Raw genomic sequence first — 19,760 nt, forward strand, 5'->3', positions numbered from 1 at the left:
AAACAATGCAACAAGATAGGGACCACGGCCAGAAGGAAGCTATGTTGCATAGAGAGGGGTATAACCAGTAGAAGAAAGGAGGTGTTGATGCCCCTGCATAAGTCATTGGTGAGGCCCCAATTGGGAGTATTGTGCTCAGTTTTGGAGGCTGTATCTTGCTAAGAACATAAAAAGACGAAGTGGTTCAGAGAAAATGATGAAAATGATATGGGGTTTGTGTCATAAGACATATGAGAGACTTGATGACCTGAAGATGTACATCCTGGAGGAAAGGAGAGACAGCATGACCTGCCCGCCCTCTTCTCCCTCAAGAGTCCTCCGTCCTTGCCTTCCTGCCGCCCAGAATTTAAAACTCTTTTTTACCTCAGGTCGCGGCAACAGTGAAAGAAGAGCAGGCTCGTCTTCAGCCTTCCCTTCTCTCTCAGCTCTGGTCCCGTCCTCATTTCCTGTTTTCGCGAGGGCCGGGACCAGGATAGGTAAGCACAGGAAGGACTGTGCTGAGAAAAAACTGAAAAAACAGCGTATTTGTGATTGTAGGATGCACATTCAGGGTTTGCATGCAGGAGCACATCCTACTCCTTGTGCACGCTCCTTAGGTGTGCACTGCAAGTAAGGCTTAGATTAAAGCTGCGAAACAACTAACTTCTGGGGGCACAGTCAGGCAAGTTGGGTACCACATTCATGACGTGTAGGGGGGCAATACAGACACTGCGACAAGCAATGACATATCATTATCTGTGAACTTTATCTTTGGACTTTGATAGGCCACTCACAATTTGTCAAAAATTTGAAGAGCTAAAGAATTATATTTATGTTTAACACAAGCATGTGGTTAACAGTTTTGCTTTATTTTAATAGTTCTCTATTTTAACTCTCAGTATTTTTATACATATTTCTAACCCACCTATCTAAGCAAATAAACTTGCCCTCAACATACTCATATTGATATTTAAAACAAAAATTTTCCAATTGTCATGAGGCTGAGGCTTCACTTATATACAAGCAAAACAATAATAAAATGCATAGTTTAAGCTTAGCAACAGGGACCTTTTTCCTGCAGCAGGTAAAAAGCCCCCCCCCCCCCAAAATGGGCATGTGGTAAGATTACTCTTACCATGTGATCATGAAGCAGGGAGTACTTACCGCCACCCACTCAGGTGGCGGTAAGGGCTCCTGCGGTAACCCAGTGGTAACCAATTACTACTGGGTTACTGCCATAGTAAAAATTCCAAAAATATTTTTCTTTGCATCGAAAATGGCACACGCTCGAGGCAAAACTACCGCTGAAGGCAGCATTGGGCCGGCAGTAGTTCCAGGTTGCCATGCGGCAACCCTTTAGTAAAAGGGCCCTTACATACACTGAGACTCTCTACCTGTACTATGTCTAATACCTACCTTTGAACATGACTATACCTGGGTTGCATAAAAGATCATACATTCTTGTTACCATCAGGCTTATTTTCGAAAGTGCTGGGCGCCCATATTTCGACCCAAATCGGGAGATGGGCGCCCATCTCGGTATAATCGAAAGCCGATTTTAGGCGCCTGCAACTGCACTCCATTGCGGAAATGGCCAAAGTTGACGGGGGCGTGTCAGAGGCGTGGTGAAGGCGGGACTGGGGCGTGTTTATCGGCTGAGCAGAGATGGGCGCCTTCGGCCGATAATCGGAAAAAAATGGCCGTTTTTAGCGAGAATTTAGGTCACTTTTTTGGACCCTTTTTTTCACGACGTCCCAAAAAAGTGCCCTAATGACCAGATGACCACCGGAGGGAATCGAGGATGACCACCCCTGACTCCCCCAGTGGTCACTAACCCCCCTCCCACCAAAACAAAAACCAACAACTTTAACAACTTTTTTTGCCAGCCTGTATGCCAGCCTCAAATGCCATACCCAGCTCCATGACAGCAGTATGCAGGTCCCTGGAGCAGTTGTTAGTGGATGCAGTGGACTTCAGGCAGGTGGACCCAGACCCATTCCCCCCCTACCTGTTACACTTGTGGTGGTTAATGTTGAGCCCTCAAAAACCCCCCAAAACCCACTGTACCCACATGTAGGTGCCCCCCTTCACCCCTTAGGGCTGTGGTAATGGTGTAGACTTGTGGGCAGTTGGTTTTGGGGGCTCAGCACACAAGGGAAGGGTGCTATGCACCTGGGAGCTATTTTAAAAATTTTTTTTAATTTGTAAAAGTGCCCCCCTAGGGTGCCCAGTTGGTGTCCTGGCATGTGAGGGGGACCAGTGCACTACGAATCCTGGCCCCTCCCATGACCCAATGCCTTGGATTTGTTCGTTTTTGAGCTGGGCGCCTTCGGTTTCCATTATGGCTGAAAACTGATAGCACCCAGCTCAAAAACGCCCAAATCCTAGGCATTTGCCCCGCACCACCTGTATTATCGAAAAAAAGATGGGCGCCCATCTTTTTTCGAAAATACGGTTTGTCCCGCCCCTTTGCATGGCTGCCCAATGGAGATTATGCCCCTCCATGTGTACTGATACCCAGGGGGTAATTTTATAACAGGCATTTTACATACGTATATTGTAATTTACATCAAAAACACCTTCATAAAATTACACTCTTAAGACTGTCATTTTAAGCTGTTCTGAACATTATTTGTATACAAGTCAAAAAATGAAAAAATAAATTACATTCTAGTTATTATAATGTCCCTTGGCTTTTCTTCGCATCCTCAGTTTTTCCATGGACATGCTCCCTCCTTCTTATCATTATTATGTGGCAACATTACATTTAGATAAACAGGAAAATCACCCTCTGGTAAAATATTTAGTGATACTGTGATTACCGGAATTGAACAATTTCATACTACATACCTGTTACCAAAAACTGTGCTGAGTTCATCTAAAACATTGTTCAGTTTGACTTGAAGTTCCTTCAGAGCATCACTGGCTTCAGGATCCAGCTGCAAACACAGACACACCGTTTACTTGGTAGTTGTCATAAATTAATTATAACAGGAGGAAAGCAATACAAAGTTTGTTCTCTACATCTTCTTTTAAGTGCTTCTATTTATATTAATAAGAGCTAACAACAATACTTCTGGAGGTTTCTCCACACATAAGAAACCCAGAGTAACTGTATTAAAGCCCTTTTTCCAGGTGAAAAACAGGGTTTTACATGTGAAAAATGGTTATAAAATTATTCCCAAAATGTTATATTTTGCTAGATCCTTACCACTGTCAATTGCAATCATATTCTATTAACCAAATAAAATCTCCAGTTTAAGAATCATCGATTATTGGTTATTCCATATATGAAAGTTACATGTGATCACACACATGATCATCTGAGTTGTGGAATAATCTCCCAGTGGAGGTAAACTCTGAGTAAAGATTTACTGAATTTTTGGAAAAATGTAAAAACTTTCTGCTTTTAAGGATTTGGAACAAGTGTGGTAGTGCAGAAAGGGAGAGGATATGGTCTGTGCCCTGAAAAGGACAGGTACAAATTCAAGGTAAGGTATACACATATGAGTTTGTCTTGGGCAGACTGGATGGACCATGCAGGTCTTTTTCTGCTGTCATCTACTATGTTACTATTTCACAATGAGCTGGAGTACATCTGCCAAGTGGGTTATTATTGCTGGCGGAGGCTGAGCCTGTAATAGATCTGTCTTTTTAGACTGTAAATATAAGGTCTGATACCTTGATGAAATAGGGTTAAAAATGGATGCCTTTTAAAAATACTTTTTAATTAACTTGAGAGGCAGGACACAGTTTCCAGATAACAGAACACAAATGAATGTCGAAGGTTGTCAGCACAGTAATTTTCAAACAGCTTTCAGTTCCTTACTCCATTAGCATATCCCTTGAATCTCACAGTTCATCACAACCACTGCTCTTGTAGTATCCAGTACTTGTCCCAATTCTTCCCTCCATTGAGTAGACTGGTTTCTCATTTGTGGCAACCTTGGAAACATGATTTCCCCAGCGCTAGTGTTTTGGTACCTCCTAAAATGTAGCTGTGGTATATCTAGCAGAATGCAACAAGTGCCCAGCTGATGGTCATCGGGACAAGAATTCCAAAAGACAAAACACAGGCAGAAGAGCTACTTTTTTGAGCAAATTTTCCATGATCGCCAATGCCTACCTGTCTCCAGAATGAGGCTATTTGAGGGTAAGTCCACCACATATGGTGGTCTGTTTGAGAGCTGTTTTACAGGCCCGAAGCAGCTCGAGTGTTTCACATATAAAAAAGGGACACCTATATATTTCCCTCTTTGCTTCATGAGCTTAATCTAGTAATCTTTTCCGTGATCTTCTCGTTGAGTTCTTTCATATTTCTTGAACGCAGCCTCTTTTGCCCTTATTTTTCAGCCACTTGTTTGGAGAACCATATAGACTTTCTGCTTCTCTTGTTTTTATTTACTTTCCTTGCATAAAGATTGGTTGCCATATTTATAGCAGTTTTCAGCTTGGACCACTGCACTTCCATTTCTCCATTTCCTACCTCTGCCATCAGCTCCTTCTTCAAGCATCCCCCCATTTTACCAAAATCAGTACGGCTGAGATTTTGTGCATCCGCACTCCGCTTTTGCTCTTACATCAAACCATATTGTGTGATGACACTATTACCTAGGTGGGCACCCACACGGACACTGGAAACCCTTTCTTCATTTGTCAGCACTAGATCCAATGTCGATCCTTCCCTTGTGGGTTCCGCAGGCATCCACGATCCCTCTACTTCTGATTCTGCCGACGGGACGTTCCAATCCACATCAGGCAAGTTGAAATCTCCCAACAATAGCACCTCCCCAATATAACATTGTTTTAACAAGAGCTCCAGGTGTGATCTGGGAATCTATAGACTGTTTAGCCTGATGTTGGTACCAGGCCAAATGGTTAAAGTTATTTAAACCCAAATAAAGGAGTTTGACTCTTGTATGTACTGATAGTATGGAGGTGTCCCTTTAAATTGGTGAAAAACAAATAGATTCACCCTTAAGACTATTAAATCTTAACAAAACGAACCTCAAATCTCCCAGCAAGGAACTCTGCAAAAATATTGTCAATCCCTTGTATAAATGGGAGTAGAATACTATCATAGGTTCTGTTTAAGAGAGAATGGAGAAAAAACCCCCAACGTAAAAACTCATCAACTAGATGAGAAAACCGTATGGGATGAAAAAACTCTCTTTCTCTCTTAAACTTTGTATATAACTACTATATTTAAACGAACACCAATATACCCAAACTATCCCAAAAGAACTGACATCAGCCAGTAAAGGACTCCCTACCTACCTAAGTTCCATACAGGGGGAAAAACTAGAGGTTAAATAGTTATGCAGCTTCAAATATATATAATGATTTTCAGCAGTATTTTTCAGCAGTATTGAGGAAAACCCTCTTTCAAATGTCAAAGATATACTCATGCAAGAGAAAAAATACTTAGCTTAGATCGAGTGAAGCAACTTCAAGAAAACCCTTTGTGCCATCTTTGGGATTTACTTCACTGATAGTTCAGTTCGCAGAGTGAATTGAGTTTTCCAGATGGACATTTAGCGCCCTTCCTGAGGCAGCCACGAGGGTGGCGAAACAAGGCGCTCTTGTTGAAGGGGTGGCGGTTTTTTTCGCCGCAGCGTTTACTCAGGGCTCCGGAGTTCCTATGTGGGGGGTCCTTTCGATTGAGGGTTTTCTTGAAGTTGCTTCACTCGATCTAAGCTAAGTATTTTTTCTCTTGCATGAGTATATCTTTGACATTTGAAAGAGGGTTTTCCTCAATACTGCTGAAAAATACTGCTGAAAATCATTATATATATTTGAAGCTGCATAACTATTTAACCTCTAGTTTTTCCCCCTGTATGGAACTTAGGTAGGTAGGGAGTCCTTTACTGGCTGATGTCAGTTCTTTTGGGATAGTTTGGGTATATTGGTGTTCGTTTAAATATAGTAGTTATATACAAAGTTTAAGAGAGAAAGAGAGTTTTTTCATCCCATACGGTTTTCTCATCTAGTTGATGAGTTTTTACGTTGGGGGTTTTTTCTCCATTCTCTCTTAAACAGAACCTATGATAGTATTCTACTCCCATTTATACAAGGGATTGACAATATTTTTGCAGAGTTCCTTGCTGGGAGATTTGAGGTTCGTTTTGTTAAGATTTAATAGTCTTAAGGGTGAATCTATTTGTTTTTCACCAATTTAAAGGGACACCTCCATACTATCAGTACATACAAGAGTCAAACTCCTTTATTTGGGTTGATATATATTATATTGGGTTTGCCTTCTCCCACACTAGTTAGAGTTTTCCTAAAGTTATTTAAAAAAATAAAATTACTTACGCTTTAGAGAGATAGGGCTTAATGAGAATCAGCATGGGTTCAGCAAAGGTAAGTACTGTCTTACCAATTTATTAGATTTTCTTTTGGAGGTACAAACAAATAAGGGGATAACAATGAGACAATTGATACTAGTTTATTTGGATTTTCAGAAGGCCTTTCACAAAGTCCCTCATGAAAGACTCCTTAGGAAATTAAAGTGTGATGGGATAGGACGCTATTTTTTTGATGAAGTAGTCAAATTTAATAAGTAAACAAATAAAAATGCCCTTTTGTGGACAGCAAACTGACTATAACACAGGATACTGAAAGCAGGACTAAATGGTTAGTTATCCTTATGGAAAAAGGTCAGTGGAGTGCCCCAAGGGTCTATATTGGGCCCTCTGCCATTTAACATATTCATAAATGATCTGGAGACAGGAGTGGTGATCACATTTGTGAGTTACATAAAATTATTAAAACAGCAGAGGATTGTGAGATTTGCAGGAGGATCTTGTTAGACTAAGAAACAGGGCATCTAAATGGCTGATGAAATTTACTGTGGACAATTGCAAAATGATACATAAAGGGAAAAATAATCCCACCTACAAGTATAAAATGTTGGGTTCTAAATTAGGAGCCACCACCCAAGAAAAAGATCTTGAATTTACTGTGGACAATATGTTGAAAATTTCAGCCCAGTATGCCACTGCTGCTAAAAGGAATAAAAAAGGCAAAAAGAATTTAAGAGGCTATTTAAAAAGGAACAAAAACTGCAAATATTCTGTCTCTGTTAGGTCCTTGGTGTAACCATACCTTGAGAACTGTATACAGTTCTGGTCAATCAATTTTAAAAAGGATATAGTGGAAGTAGAAAAGGGTGACAAGAATGATAAAGGGGATAGAACACGTCCACTATGAAGAAAGGCTAAACAGTTTAGAGCTCTTCAGCTTGGAGAAAAGACATATGAGAAGGAATATGATAGAAGATTATGAAATCATAAATGGGGTGGAATGCTTAAACAGGGAATGGTTATTTAGCTTATCAAACTAAAGGACAATAGGATAATCCATAAAAATAAATGACCAGCAGATGGAAAACGAATCACAGAAACTATTTTTTCACAGAGCATAATTCAGCTGTGGAATCTGTAGCTGGATGTCCTCACGGCAAGTAACATAGTGGGGTTCAAAAGAGGTTTGGACAAGTTCCTGGGAGTAAAGGTCCATAGAAATTTATTAGCCAGGTAGATCTGGGAGATCCACTGCTCATCCTGGAAATAAGCTATGAAAAACAGATCTAATTTTGGGTACTTGTGATCTGGCCACTTTCATAGGCAAAATGTTGGGCTTGATGGACCTTGGTCTGCTCAATATGGCTTTCCTTACATTTTTTAGTTTTGTTTCATTTGGTAAGTATTGCTCTTTGCTCAAAATGTCTTCAGGGGGACTCTCTTTACACATATATAATGCTAATTTGGACTTGAGTCTCTCTTAGTGTCGTACCAAGGGCGGGGCGGTGGGGGCGGTCCAACCTGGGTATGAGCAGGTGGGGGGTGCTCCGCTGGCGCCGCAGTCCCCACCTGCCTATCACCAGCTCCGTTGACAGACGACCCTCTTCTCCTGCCACCCAGCCTGCACCCAACCTTAAAAAAAAAATCTGTGAAGCGCCTTGCGTCTGCTCTGCTGTAAATGAAACAAATCGCCTCGTCGCATCGGCCCTTCCCTCACTGTGTCCCTCCCAATGATGTAACTTCCTATTTCCGCGAGGGTGGGACACAGTGAGGGAAGGGCTGATGCGACGAGGCGATTTGCTTCATTTACAGCAGAGCAGACGCGAGGTGCTTCACAGATTTTTTTTAAAGGGTGCCAGCCGGGTGGCAGGACAAGAGGGTCGTCTGTCGACACAGCTGGTAGGCAGGTGGGGACTGGGTTGAGGAGGGGGAAGCTCAGATGGGAGAAGGGGACTGGGACAGGGTCTGGGAGACAGGAGAAGGGGACTGGGACAGGGTCTGGGGCTCAGATGCGACAAGGGAACTGGGACTGGGGGGCTCAGATGGGAGAAGCGGACTGGGACTGAAGGACTCTGATGGGAGAAGGGGACTGGGTCGGGTTCAGATGGGTGAAGGGGCCTGGAGCTGGAACTGGGGGCTGAAAAAGAGGGTAGGTGGAATAAGCGGGCTGAAAAGGGGACAGGGAGAAGTGGCTGGGGGCTGACGCTCAGGACTGGTGGGAGAAAAGGGCTGGGGCTGAAAGGGGGGGGGGGGCAGGTGGGAGATGTGGGCTGGGGCTGGAACTAGGGGCAGGTGGGATAATGGGGCTGAAACTGGGAGCCAAAAAGAGGGGGCAGAGAGAGAGGGGACAGATCCTGGATGGAAGGGGGAGCGGGAGGGAGGGCAGACAGTGGCTGGAAGGGGGAGCGAGAGAGAGGGCAGACAGTGGCTGGAAGGGGGAGCGAGAGAGAGGGCAGACAGTGGCTGGAAGGGGGAGCGAGAGAGAGGGCAGACAGTGGCTGGAAGGGGGAGCGAGAGAGAGGGCAGACAGTGGCTGGAAGGGGGAGCAAGAGAGAGGGCAGACAGTGGCTGGAAGGGGGAGCGAGAGAGAGGGCAGACAGTGGCTGGAAGGGGCAGGGAGAGAGGGCAGACAGTGGATGGAAGGGGCAGGGAGAGAGGGCAGACATTGGATGGAGGGGACGGCCGAGAGGGCAGACATTGGATGGAGGGGACGGCCGAGAGGGCAGACATTGGATGGAGGGGACGGCCGGGAGGGCAGACACTGGATGGCAGAGAGAGAGAGAGCGAAGACAGATGCTTGATGGAAGGAAGACAGTGAAAAGAAGATGAGGAAAGCAGAAACCAGAGACAACAAACTGTAAATAAAAAATATATATTTTTTTGCTTTAGGATAAAGTAGTATTGTAGCTGTGTTAATGTTTATAATAGAACATGTAAACAATGTAATCTTTTTATTGGACTAATTTTAATACATTTTGGCTAACTTTCGGAGAACAAAACCCCCTTCCTCAGGTCCAGATAGGATATTGTAACAGCACTATACTGTATTGACCTGAGGAAGGATGTTTTGGCCTCTGAAAGCTAAATGTATTAGTCCAATAAAATGGTATTATTTTATTTTCTATATTTGTTTTACTTCTATTTGTTAATTTGTAAAGTGGTGATTGGTACTTGTTAGTTTTTTTCAAATTTACATCTGCTGTCTTTATATTTTGCACAGTACTAGGGGACAGTTTCTGTTTCTGTGGTGTTGCATTGTATGCAGTGTCTGGCATCTTGGGGGTTCAGTTTAATTTTTGCCTAAATAGAAAGTTTATGGTTACTTATTCTATAGTGGATTAGGGTATATCTGTGTTTGTGGAAAGGACATAGCTTTCAGTTGGCATTGATTGTGCAGGATCGACAATCTGTACTATTCTGTCTAGTTTCGTTTTACAATATGTGAATTGATGTTCTAGTGCTCACTGCAGTGTTTAAGATGCTTTCCTTTTCCTTGTGTAACTTGTACAAATTACTGCTTATGGTATGCTAGAATTGCTCTATAGGTCCTGAGTGTTTTGTATTCTCAGTATGCCTAGTACTGGATTTTGGAAGGGGGTGTTAAAAAAATGACCAGTCCCGGGTGTCAACTACCCTAGGTACGCACTGCTCTTAGGGCTATATACTCATAACAGTTTGTTCTTGTCTTTATTCAGTTTAAGACCATACGACCTGGACAATCTGTATTGAATAAAGGAATATATTAGCATTCACAAGAACTAACAGATCAGTTCCTCAAAATCTGACTTTAACTATGGGTCTATCTTTACAGGCTGATAGATCTTTGTCCCTTCTTAGTTTTATTTTAGATACTCATATTACTATACAGCCTCAAGTTAATAGTTATCAAGACAGTTTTCTTTGGGTTGCAACAGCCTCGCATTATTAGATCTCTGTCTTTATAGAAACACTACTCTATAATGGTTCAAGGCTATAATTATTTTGCATCTAGATTACAGCAATAGTCTTTATGAAGGTGTTTCAAACAAGTTAGTAATGAAATTTCAGACATTACAAAATGTTTCAGCATGTATGAATTTCAAATGTCATAAAACTGTTAGACCCTCTCCTTTGATGATTCAGTTGCACTAGCATCCTGTGCAAGCCTAATATATTTAAAAATGGCATGTATTTTTAAAATTTTTGAACCAGCAGGACCAGAGTTTTCTTTTCCTGAAAATGCCAACATCTTAAGATTCTATACCTCATTGTTATTCACTTTTCCTCTCCAAGAGGAGTACACTTCCAAGATATCTTAGGTGTTTGAATTCCTATTTTCTTTTTTGACGTTCCTTTTTATTTCAAAAATTTTATGTTAATCTGTTATTTGTATTTCCCAGTAAATTTTCTGGCTCTTGTAATGTTATTACTATTGTTGTAATCTGCTTTGCACCTTCAATGGAATATAAACTCCCGATTAAAGTTTCCCACCTGTGGTTTAGTCCTTTGCGTACCTAAGGGAAATGAACCATAATTATCAGTAAGTATATGTAAAACCTCAGGGGGTGTTTTACACAGGTGCGTTTTTAGCTCATGCGCTAAATACTACAGACACCCATAGGAATATATGGGCATCTCCAGCATTTAGCGCACGCATATTTAATGCACGTGCTAAAAACGTTAGCACGCCTTTGTGAAAGGACCTCTCTCTTTGTTAGTGGAATATTCAAGAGCATGGTGTAGTTGCTAATCATGGATTTTCACAGGCCCAGATGGATGTGCTTTCTCTGCTCTTACCTCCTTTCCACCCATGGCTTCAAACATCTTCTCCAGTTGTACCCTGAGTTGCTGGATGTTGTTCATCAAAATGCAAGGCTGACAGAAATAACAGTGAGTCTAGTTTCAGACAAAAGTTATGGATAGATAATTTAATTCTTTTACTCTGAGATACATTTGTTCCTATGGTAAAATGCCCACAAATTAAGGATGAGACAATAAAGAGCAACAACGATTAAGACTAAATACTCTAAATGCTAGCCATCCAGTCATAAGAGACTGAGGAAGCTCGTCTCAAAGCTGAAGCACAATAAAGTTACTTACCTGTAGTGGAGGTTTTCTGAAGACAGCAGGATGTATATTCTTCTACTGGGTATTGCCATTCGACGGAGCCTGGAACAGGAATGCTCTCCAATGTCTTTCCAGAGGCTTTTAGCAGCAACTCACTGTGCATGGGTGTGCCTTCCTGCCTGCCATCTTTGCACAGGTCCAGTTCAGTCTAACCTAATAGCTTACAGACCAACTCCAAGGGGAGGTAGGTGGAGTAGTAAGAATATTCATCCTGCTGTCCTCGGAGAACATCTGCTACAGATAATTAACTTTGTTTTCTTTGTGGACAAGCAGGATGTAATATTTTTACTACAGGAAATTCCTAACTACCTGGCTATTTTAAAAGAAAAGGGGAATTCAACTCAGGCCTGCAACAGGTAAGGCCCATAATTTAAACTGAGTATAACTTGCACTTTTTTTAAAGATAGGCCCATTTGTTTTCCGTTCCAGGCTAAGACAGTGGAGTTGTATTTTAGACCCCAAATAGATTCTGAAGGACTGTCTAACCAAACTGGCTGTCATGTTAGGAATCTTGCTGTAGACAATAGGGAGGTATGGAATATGTGGACTAAGGTTCATGTTGCGACCCTTCAAATATCCTCTATGTAAGCTGATTTCAACTGGGTTTGAACGCAGCCATGGCTATGACACTGTGAGCTACTGACATGACCCTTCAGAGTCAGTTCAGCATAAGAGAAGGAAACCCAGTTTGCTAGCCAATTCAAGAGTATGTTGCTGATAGCAGTCCCTTGTTTGGATCAATTAAAACAAAATGTTGTGTGGACTTTCTATGCGCTTTAGTCTGCTCTAAATAGAAGGCCAAGGCTCTTTTGCAGTGCACTTTTCACCTTGAAGGGCATGTGGTTTGGGAAAAATGTTGGCAGAACAACTGACTGATTAAGATGGAATTCCAACACTGTCTTAGGAAGGAACTTATAATGTATGTACAAAACCACTCTGTTGGTGTAAAACTTTGTGCAAGTTGGGTCAGCCTCTAAGACCTGGAGCTTACTGAAATGCTTGAAGTGACAACCACTTAAAACAACACCTTACAGGTCAGGTACGTCAGATGACAGGTACCAAGTGGCTCAAAAGGAGCTTTCGTCAGCTGGGAAATGAACATTTTGAGATCCCGTGACACTGTCGGGAGCTTGATGGGATGTTTTAGTAGAAGCAAGCCCCATATGAAGCGAACAACTAAAGGCTGAGCGGTGATGGGCTTACCCTCTGCACAGTGGTAAGCTCCAAATGCACTGAGGGGAACCAGTATAGAACTGGATCCCTTTTCCTGTCCTACACAAAAACTGCCTGAATAACTTCTACATTTTTCGGTCAGGTATCGAGACTATGGCTTTGCTCTCACATTCATTTGAAACCATTAGACATCCTAGTGAAACCTCTTCTGGATGCAAGCAGGGCTTGGGAAACACCCTCTGATAAGTTGAAGGAGTCTACTTCTATCCACAAGTTGTGAGGGCTAGGGACTGGAGGTCAAAATGTATAAGGGACCTCTCATTCTGAATGAGGGGGGTTGGAAAGCAGTCAACCCCCCACAGATTTTTGGAGACTAGCTCCAGAAGTAGGGAGAAACAGATCAGAATCATGGTTGCTCAATGCTGTTTGAGTTTCAGGAGAGCTTTTGCTAAAAGCAGCGCTGGAGGACATGCATACAGAATAAAAGTGACCAGGAGCACCATCCCATGCGAGATGGCCCATCTCCACACCCTCCTGCTTCCCGACACAAGAGGTACAATCCTGTGCCTCCATGCTGGTGATATAGTACATTGCAACATGATTTTCTGTTTAGATCAAAATAATTTAGTTTGCTGACCTCTGAAGACTAAAGCATTACAAATAGCTCTAGGAGATTTGTTTGTGCTGCTTCTCCTGAGCAGATCACCTTGGGTGTGGAGCCTATTTACATGAACTCTCCATCCCTGGTTGGAACTTTCCTCTGGGTTTGAGGAATTTGGAATGGCAGTCTCTTATCCAAATTCCTGCGGATCAATCACTGAGAAAAAGTCTCCTTCATGGGAGTTACATCCCGGCGATCACCCTTTGACTTGAATCCTCTGAAAAGACAGGGTCCATTGAGTGCCTTAAAGGTGTGCCATGGGAGTGGCATGGATAGTACAGGCCATGTGGCCAGACAACCTAAACATTTGCCAAGCTTATACCTGATGATTCTGGTGCACCTCTTGGACTTTGAGGTGAGATCTTCTATCCTTTACAGTGGGAGCAATGTGCTCACTTGAGTCATGTCTTGCCAAATTAGGCTGCCAAAATATCTGAAGTGTTTTTGGCTGGTTTAAACTTAACCGGACAGTGCTGAATATCAGCTTGGCTGGTTAAACTTAAAACGGCCAAAAAACACCCAGATACTCAATGCCGGTCACCGGAAATGGTCCGACATTGATGGCTGGCAGCCTGGCTACCTCCCACAGTCTAAATATCGGGTCTATTGTTTCTTGCACCTTCTGCTGATGAGGTCTTGACCAGCCAATTGTCCAGACAGGGAAACATATGCACTCCCACTATACACAGAGATGCTGCAACTACTGCTAGGAATTTTGTGAATACCCTTGGGTGCTGACGCGAGGCTGAATGGCAGTATATGGTACTGGTAGTTATGTTTCCTTACTTGGAATCTCAGACACTTCCTCTGATTGGGATATATCTGTATGCTCATATAGGCATTCTTCAAGTCCAGAGAGCGTAGCCAATCTCCTTTCTGAATCACGGACTTAAATTGATTAGGGAAGCCATTCTGAACTTTTGTCTTGTCAGATTCTTGTTCAGAGCCTTTAGGTCTAAGATGGGGAGATATCCCCCTCTCGTTTTGGTAATCAGGAGCTACTAGGATTAAAATACCTTCCTTATTTCCTTGTTAGAATGGATTAGACTGTGTTGGCCTACAAAAGGGAAAAGATTTGTTTTGTAAGTAATTCCTGATGCTGAGAGCTTAATTTTGATGCTCTTGGTGAGCAATTTGGGAGAAACCTTTCAAATTGATGTGTATAACCTATTTGAACTATTTTTAGAACACACCAGTCTGAGGTTATAGGGGGCCACCTTTTCTGGAATAAATTCAGTTTCCCTCCTACCAGAAGGTTGTTTGGAACAGTTACTGAAACTGTGGTCAGTCAAAAACTTACCCCTTGTTTTAACTAGCGAGCTGACTGGGACTTCTGGGTCCTCTGCTGCTGTGGGCAGAGGGCAGGAGTGAGAACTCTGATTTGTCTGAGAAGGTCAGAAGAGGGGATGATACCTCTACCTTTGAAAGTAGTAGGTCCTCTGTTGCCCCACACCAAATTATCTCCTGGATGTTGAGGCTGAGCTAGAGGTGGGGGTCAGGAGAGCAGCTTGATTGTTTCAGAATGCTTTTTGATAAGATCAGTGGCCTCCTCCACCATGTCACCAAAAAGATTTTCTCCCTGGCAAAGAACATCTGCCAGATTTTCCTGAACTGGTGGTTCAAGGTCTGAGGAACACAGCCAGGCTAGTCTGTGATCCCCATGGTGGAGGCTCTGCAATCAGCATCGAAAGCATCAAAAACTTTAATACTGCTATCAAAACCTGGCTCTCTAATTGGGTTTACTTGGATTGATTTGGGTGGTCTTTGAGGTTTGCAGCCGACCGGGTCCTGTGTAAAATGTTGAATTCTTTTATATTTGTCAGTATGAATGGATCCTTTCTTATCAAGTTTTGTAGTTCTCTTTTAATTTTTTTAAAATGTTATTTAGATTGTAAACAGATTTGCCTTGTTTTGTCAGTTAAAGGCGACATAGCAAATTAGAAATAAAATAAAAATCATAGGTTGTCTGGACCATGTAATTTCCACTCCCACTCTTTGGTTACTAGCTGATGGACCTCTCAGCCTTCTCCTGGGAGACAGTGTCTGTGAACTCTGCCACACTGTGCACAATGTTCTGCAAGTTCATGCCCATTAAGAGATGGTAAGAAGCTATGCGGAAAGCAAGCATAGCATTCTGGAAGAATTTCTTCCCCAAAGACTGCAAGGTCCTAGTCTTCCCTGTCCCCCCCCCCCCCGGGGCATCAAGGAGTGAGTATTTGGCACTCCAGGCCTTTTTAAGAGCAGACTAATATGGAATGTTGGGGAAGCTGGAGCTTCTCGAATCTCAGAGCCTTCTGGACACTACTGATCTGTTGAAGAGAGAGGGAGTTGGCCTCCTGTTGCTTCATCTGAACCAACTTCAGGCTTCTGTGTGCAGGCACTGTCACAGCCTCTTTTAGGGGGGGTTGCCAACTGAAGGATGTCCAATGTCTTGTCTCTGGATTCATCCTCAGTGTCCAGATCAAATAGGATGGACTTAGCCATCTCCCTTACAAAATCAAAAAATGAGAGCTCCTCTGGAGGAGGTTTTCTCCTTTCATGTGAAGGAAAGGGGTCTGAGGGAAGACCCCTTCTCCTAGAGGACCTCTGGTTGCTCCTCAAATACCCAGGAACTGAAATATTCTCTTGAAGATATTCAAGTCTTAGCTGAATTGAATGACTAACACCGCAGTCAGGCCTGGGCCAGGGATGTCGAGGCACTGAGACCATCTTGGTGCTCTAAGGAGGCTTTCCCCTCTAAGGGACTGGACATAGATACCTGCTCAATGTACATTGGTTCCAATATTCTTGAAGGCCTCGGTGTTGATGTACTCCTCTCAGGCACTGCATGGACCTCCTGGATAGGCTGGAATCACCTGAGATGCTGGAACCAATCCTCTTGATGTCATAGCCTCTTGTTGAGCAAACAAGCTCAACAAGAGGCTGCTTTTGGAGAATAGCCAATGGCCACTCCTTGAGGGCTGCCACTGACAAAGGCTGGAATGATCACATTCTTCAAAGGCACCCAGAGTGTACTGGTGACCTATTGCACTCTGTCTAGGCATGTCGGGGGTAACCTCAATGCCTTGGTGCTGTCAGCACCATGGATCAAGGGGGAATTGATGCCAGTGCTTCACTGACTCTGTCTGATGCATGGCATTGGAGTCATAAGTACATAAGTACATAAGTAGTGCCATACTGGGAAAGACCAAAGTGGCATCAGTGAGAATAACAACATATCCTTCCTCACCCTTGGGAGGGGATTGGAGGATGCTTGATCCTGGAAGCTGCTATCAACACTTGATGTCAAGTAAAGTGGAGGCTCTCTTGATGTTGATGTGTCCTCAATATTAAATGAAGCTCCTGAAGCCACAGAGACCAGTGTCTCTGATGTTGAAGTCAATAGACCGAATTTGTCGGTGCCAAAAATCCTTTTGTACTATTTCTCACAAACTTTGATGCCTTTTCTTGACATCTATAAACAGAGTTTACAAGAGAAAGAATTGTGATCGGCCCCAGACATTGCAGGCACCAGTTATGTGTGTCTATAATAGATATGGTCTGGTTGCACAGGGTGCACTTTTTGAAAACCACTGGAAGTTTTTGGGACATATCTGGGAAAAAAGCCACAGCAAAATCAAACGGTTCAATGATGAAAACTTTATCTGGCTGGATGCCCGAGACCTTTGGGCTACAGAAAATAAAGAAAACATAAAAAGCACCAAATACCTAACTAAAGACAACTAAAGTGAAGTGATTATGTGCAATCAACTTACAGTGTGTAAACATTTCTAAACACTGACAGAATGATCACAGTGAAACAGTAAGGCATGAGTGATATGGGACAAACACTACAATATGCACTCACTGCTCCACAGAAAAACATGGACTGAGTTGGTCCTGCACAAAGTCGCTGCCAAAAACGTCTGGAAAAGATGCTGGGGAGTGTTCCTATGCCGGGCACCATTGGATGATGTCATCCAGCGGTAAGAAGATTACATTCTGCTTGTCCTTAGAGACATTCTGCTTGTCCTTAGAGAACATGTAACAGCATGGGAATCTGGGGAGGCCTAGAGCTTTGAAGAAACAACTTTAGTAAGCACATAGCAAGTCGAAATAATATTCCAGGTGCTAAGATTTGGAAAATTACTCCTAACAGGTTTCTTTATCTTAAAAGCTTTACTCTGGAGTCTTTAAATGAAAAACTAGAGATAGAGACGATGAGGCATATTTTCAAAGCACTTAGCCTTCCAAAGTTCCATAGGCTTCTATGGAGCTTGGAAGGCTAAGTGCTTTGAGAATGAGCCCCAAAGCCACCTAGATCAAAGTCTTTGATCACTGGGGTCAAATCGCTAAATTTCAGGAGCCAATCTTTGGGCAGTCCTAAGCGTGGGGTTAGGCTGGGGAGAAAAATGCTAGGAAGTAGTGCTGATTTTCACAGCTAATGTCCCAAAGTGATTAGCCAAATGTTGTTGTCACAGCAGGTCTACACCCAGCTAGCTGAGATGACACAGGTTCCCCAACACAAAATTCTCTCTCTTATCTGCCTGACTGAAAAGCTATGGTAGCCATGACATCCAACTGACTCCACACCCTCAGTCATGAAGGTATGCGATTGGTGGCTGGGGGTGATGAATCTTGACTGTTGTATGTCATTCTCAAAACACTACTAGATGTTGAGCTAAGAGGATAAATGAGGGTAGCACAGACTAGAAAGGTTTGGCGGGACTTTTGTGAGGTAGGGTGAGGTCAGTAGGGAAGATGGTTAGTATAGAAGTACACTCACTGCTATCTTCACAGTCAGATGGGATGGAGGGAGAGAGGACTGCAAAGCAAAAAGGCAGTTGGTCATATCTTCACAATTATGCAGAAGGGCAGTTGGGCACACCAAGTGCACTGATGAATGTACAGGAGGGAGGTGGACCTTGAGGGGATGTTGACCTCGTGTTTTATGTTTTATTTGGGTGGGTGGACGTTGATGTTCAGCACTATCCTGCAAACACAGCTACCAAGTAAACCTTTTCCAGTAGGAAGATTTTAGGCCAGTCCTACCCTGATGCATTATGAACACATAGCACTATCCATGGTTTATTTTAATATATTGTCCTTCCTGTAAGCATAACACATATAAAACAAATTCATAAAAAAAACATTTTTATAAAATTAAAAGGACAGTAAAAGAAGAAGAAAAAGAAGTTGTCATCTTAAGCCTTAACAAATTTTTATAAGCTTGTTGAAATAAATCTTTAAACCAGATTTAAATTTAGGAAAGGATAATTCTGTATGAAGAGTCACTGGCAATAAGTTTCATAAAGAAGGTGTAGTACAAATGAAAACACATTGATGAGTGGAATCAGGGTGAGCCAAACGAACAGAAGGAATATGTAAGCAACCAGCATGCAATGAATTAAGTACCCTATTTGGAGTGTGTAACATAATTAAAGAAAACAGATAAGAAAGAACACTGGTGTAACGCACCTAATGAATGAAAGTAAGAATCTTGTATTGCAATTGATACAGTATAGACAGCTAGTGATGCTGCATCACGAGAGAAATGCACGAGACACAGTTCTGATTGCCATGTTTTGTTTTGATTGAAGTTTAATGAGATAAAGTGGAAGACTGGATTACAACAGTCAATTCATAGAGCAACATTTTCGGAGAAGGTTCATCCAAATAAGAGTGTACACAGTGAAACTGTCTGAAATTTTAATGGGTGGAATAGAGGATTCAAAATACCACAGTGCTTTGGGATATAAGTTCAAAACCAGTTCAAAAGTCTCTCTCCTGGAACAGGATTTCTTGGTAGCTGTATGCTAAGTTTAGGCAGAGTTTCCTAATGTGGCAAATTTAAGATGAATTTTAGCTGATAATCCAGTCAGATAAATTTGGCTGAAAATCAGCTCATTTCCAAAAGCCAACATTTGGCCAGCCAACTTAGGTGCTTTGCTCTTTTTTGTAAACTGACACTGGTGTAAGCATCAACTTAATAAAATGGCCTGCGTTCTTCTCTTTTGTTGTTTAAAGGGATTGTAAGAACATAAGCTTTCAGTGGTACTTACCAACTTCTCTTTGAAGCAGTAGGACTGGAAACTCTTGGAAAGAATATCAGCATACTGAAGAAGTACTTTACCGATGGTCTGTAAAGAGATCAGAATCATTACCCTCTACTGCTGAAAGGTCTACAGATGTAAGGGGTACGTGAAAAAGGTGTATTATTTGGCACACACTTTTTCAGGAGTTCAGGGTAAGTTTCATTCAGGTATGACAGCTATTTCCCTGTCCCTGGAAGGCTTATGGTCTAAGTTTGTACCCAAGGAAATGTAGGGTTAAATGACTTTTCCAAGGTCACAAGGAGCATCAGTGGGATTTGAACCCTGGTTTCCCTAGTTCTCAACCTGCTGCTGTATATCTGACTGGCACATGGACATAAGAATACTTGATAAAATACTTGATAAAAATAAGCATCGTACCAACTCAGCTGCAATGATGAACACAGTAAGACATCAGTATAAAACACAATAGATTTATTAAGCACAAACTCATCATTTAATCAT

At 42.4% G+C, this 19,760-nt stretch overlaps 1 protein-coding gene across 3 annotated transcripts in view; it reads right to left on the bottom strand.

Annotated features, from left to right (window-relative positions):
* UNC13B (unc-13 homolog B) overlaps positions 1-19,760 on the bottom strand; it is a 763,085-nt gene that overhangs the window by 70,327 nt on the left and 672,998 nt on the right. For all 3 annotated transcript variants that reach the window (XM_030192818.1, XM_030192817.1, XM_030192819.1), the window contains 3 exons: positions 19,266-19,343; positions 11,061-11,138; positions 2,830-2,918 (listed from right to left, as the gene is read on the bottom strand). In XM_030192818.1, the coding sequence (XP_030048678.1) occupies positions 2,830-2,918; positions 11,061-11,138; positions 19,266-19,343 (245 nt within the window). The remainder of the gene's footprint in view (positions 1-2,829; positions 2,919-11,060; positions 11,139-19,265; positions 19,344-19,760) is intronic.

This window comes from Microcaecilia unicolor, chromosome 2 (assembly GCF_901765095.1).
Source record: "Microcaecilia unicolor chromosome 2, aMicUni1.1, whole genome shotgun sequence".
Classification (NCBI taxonomy): domain Eukaryota; kingdom Metazoa; phylum Chordata; class Amphibia; order Gymnophiona; family Siphonopidae; genus Microcaecilia; species Microcaecilia unicolor.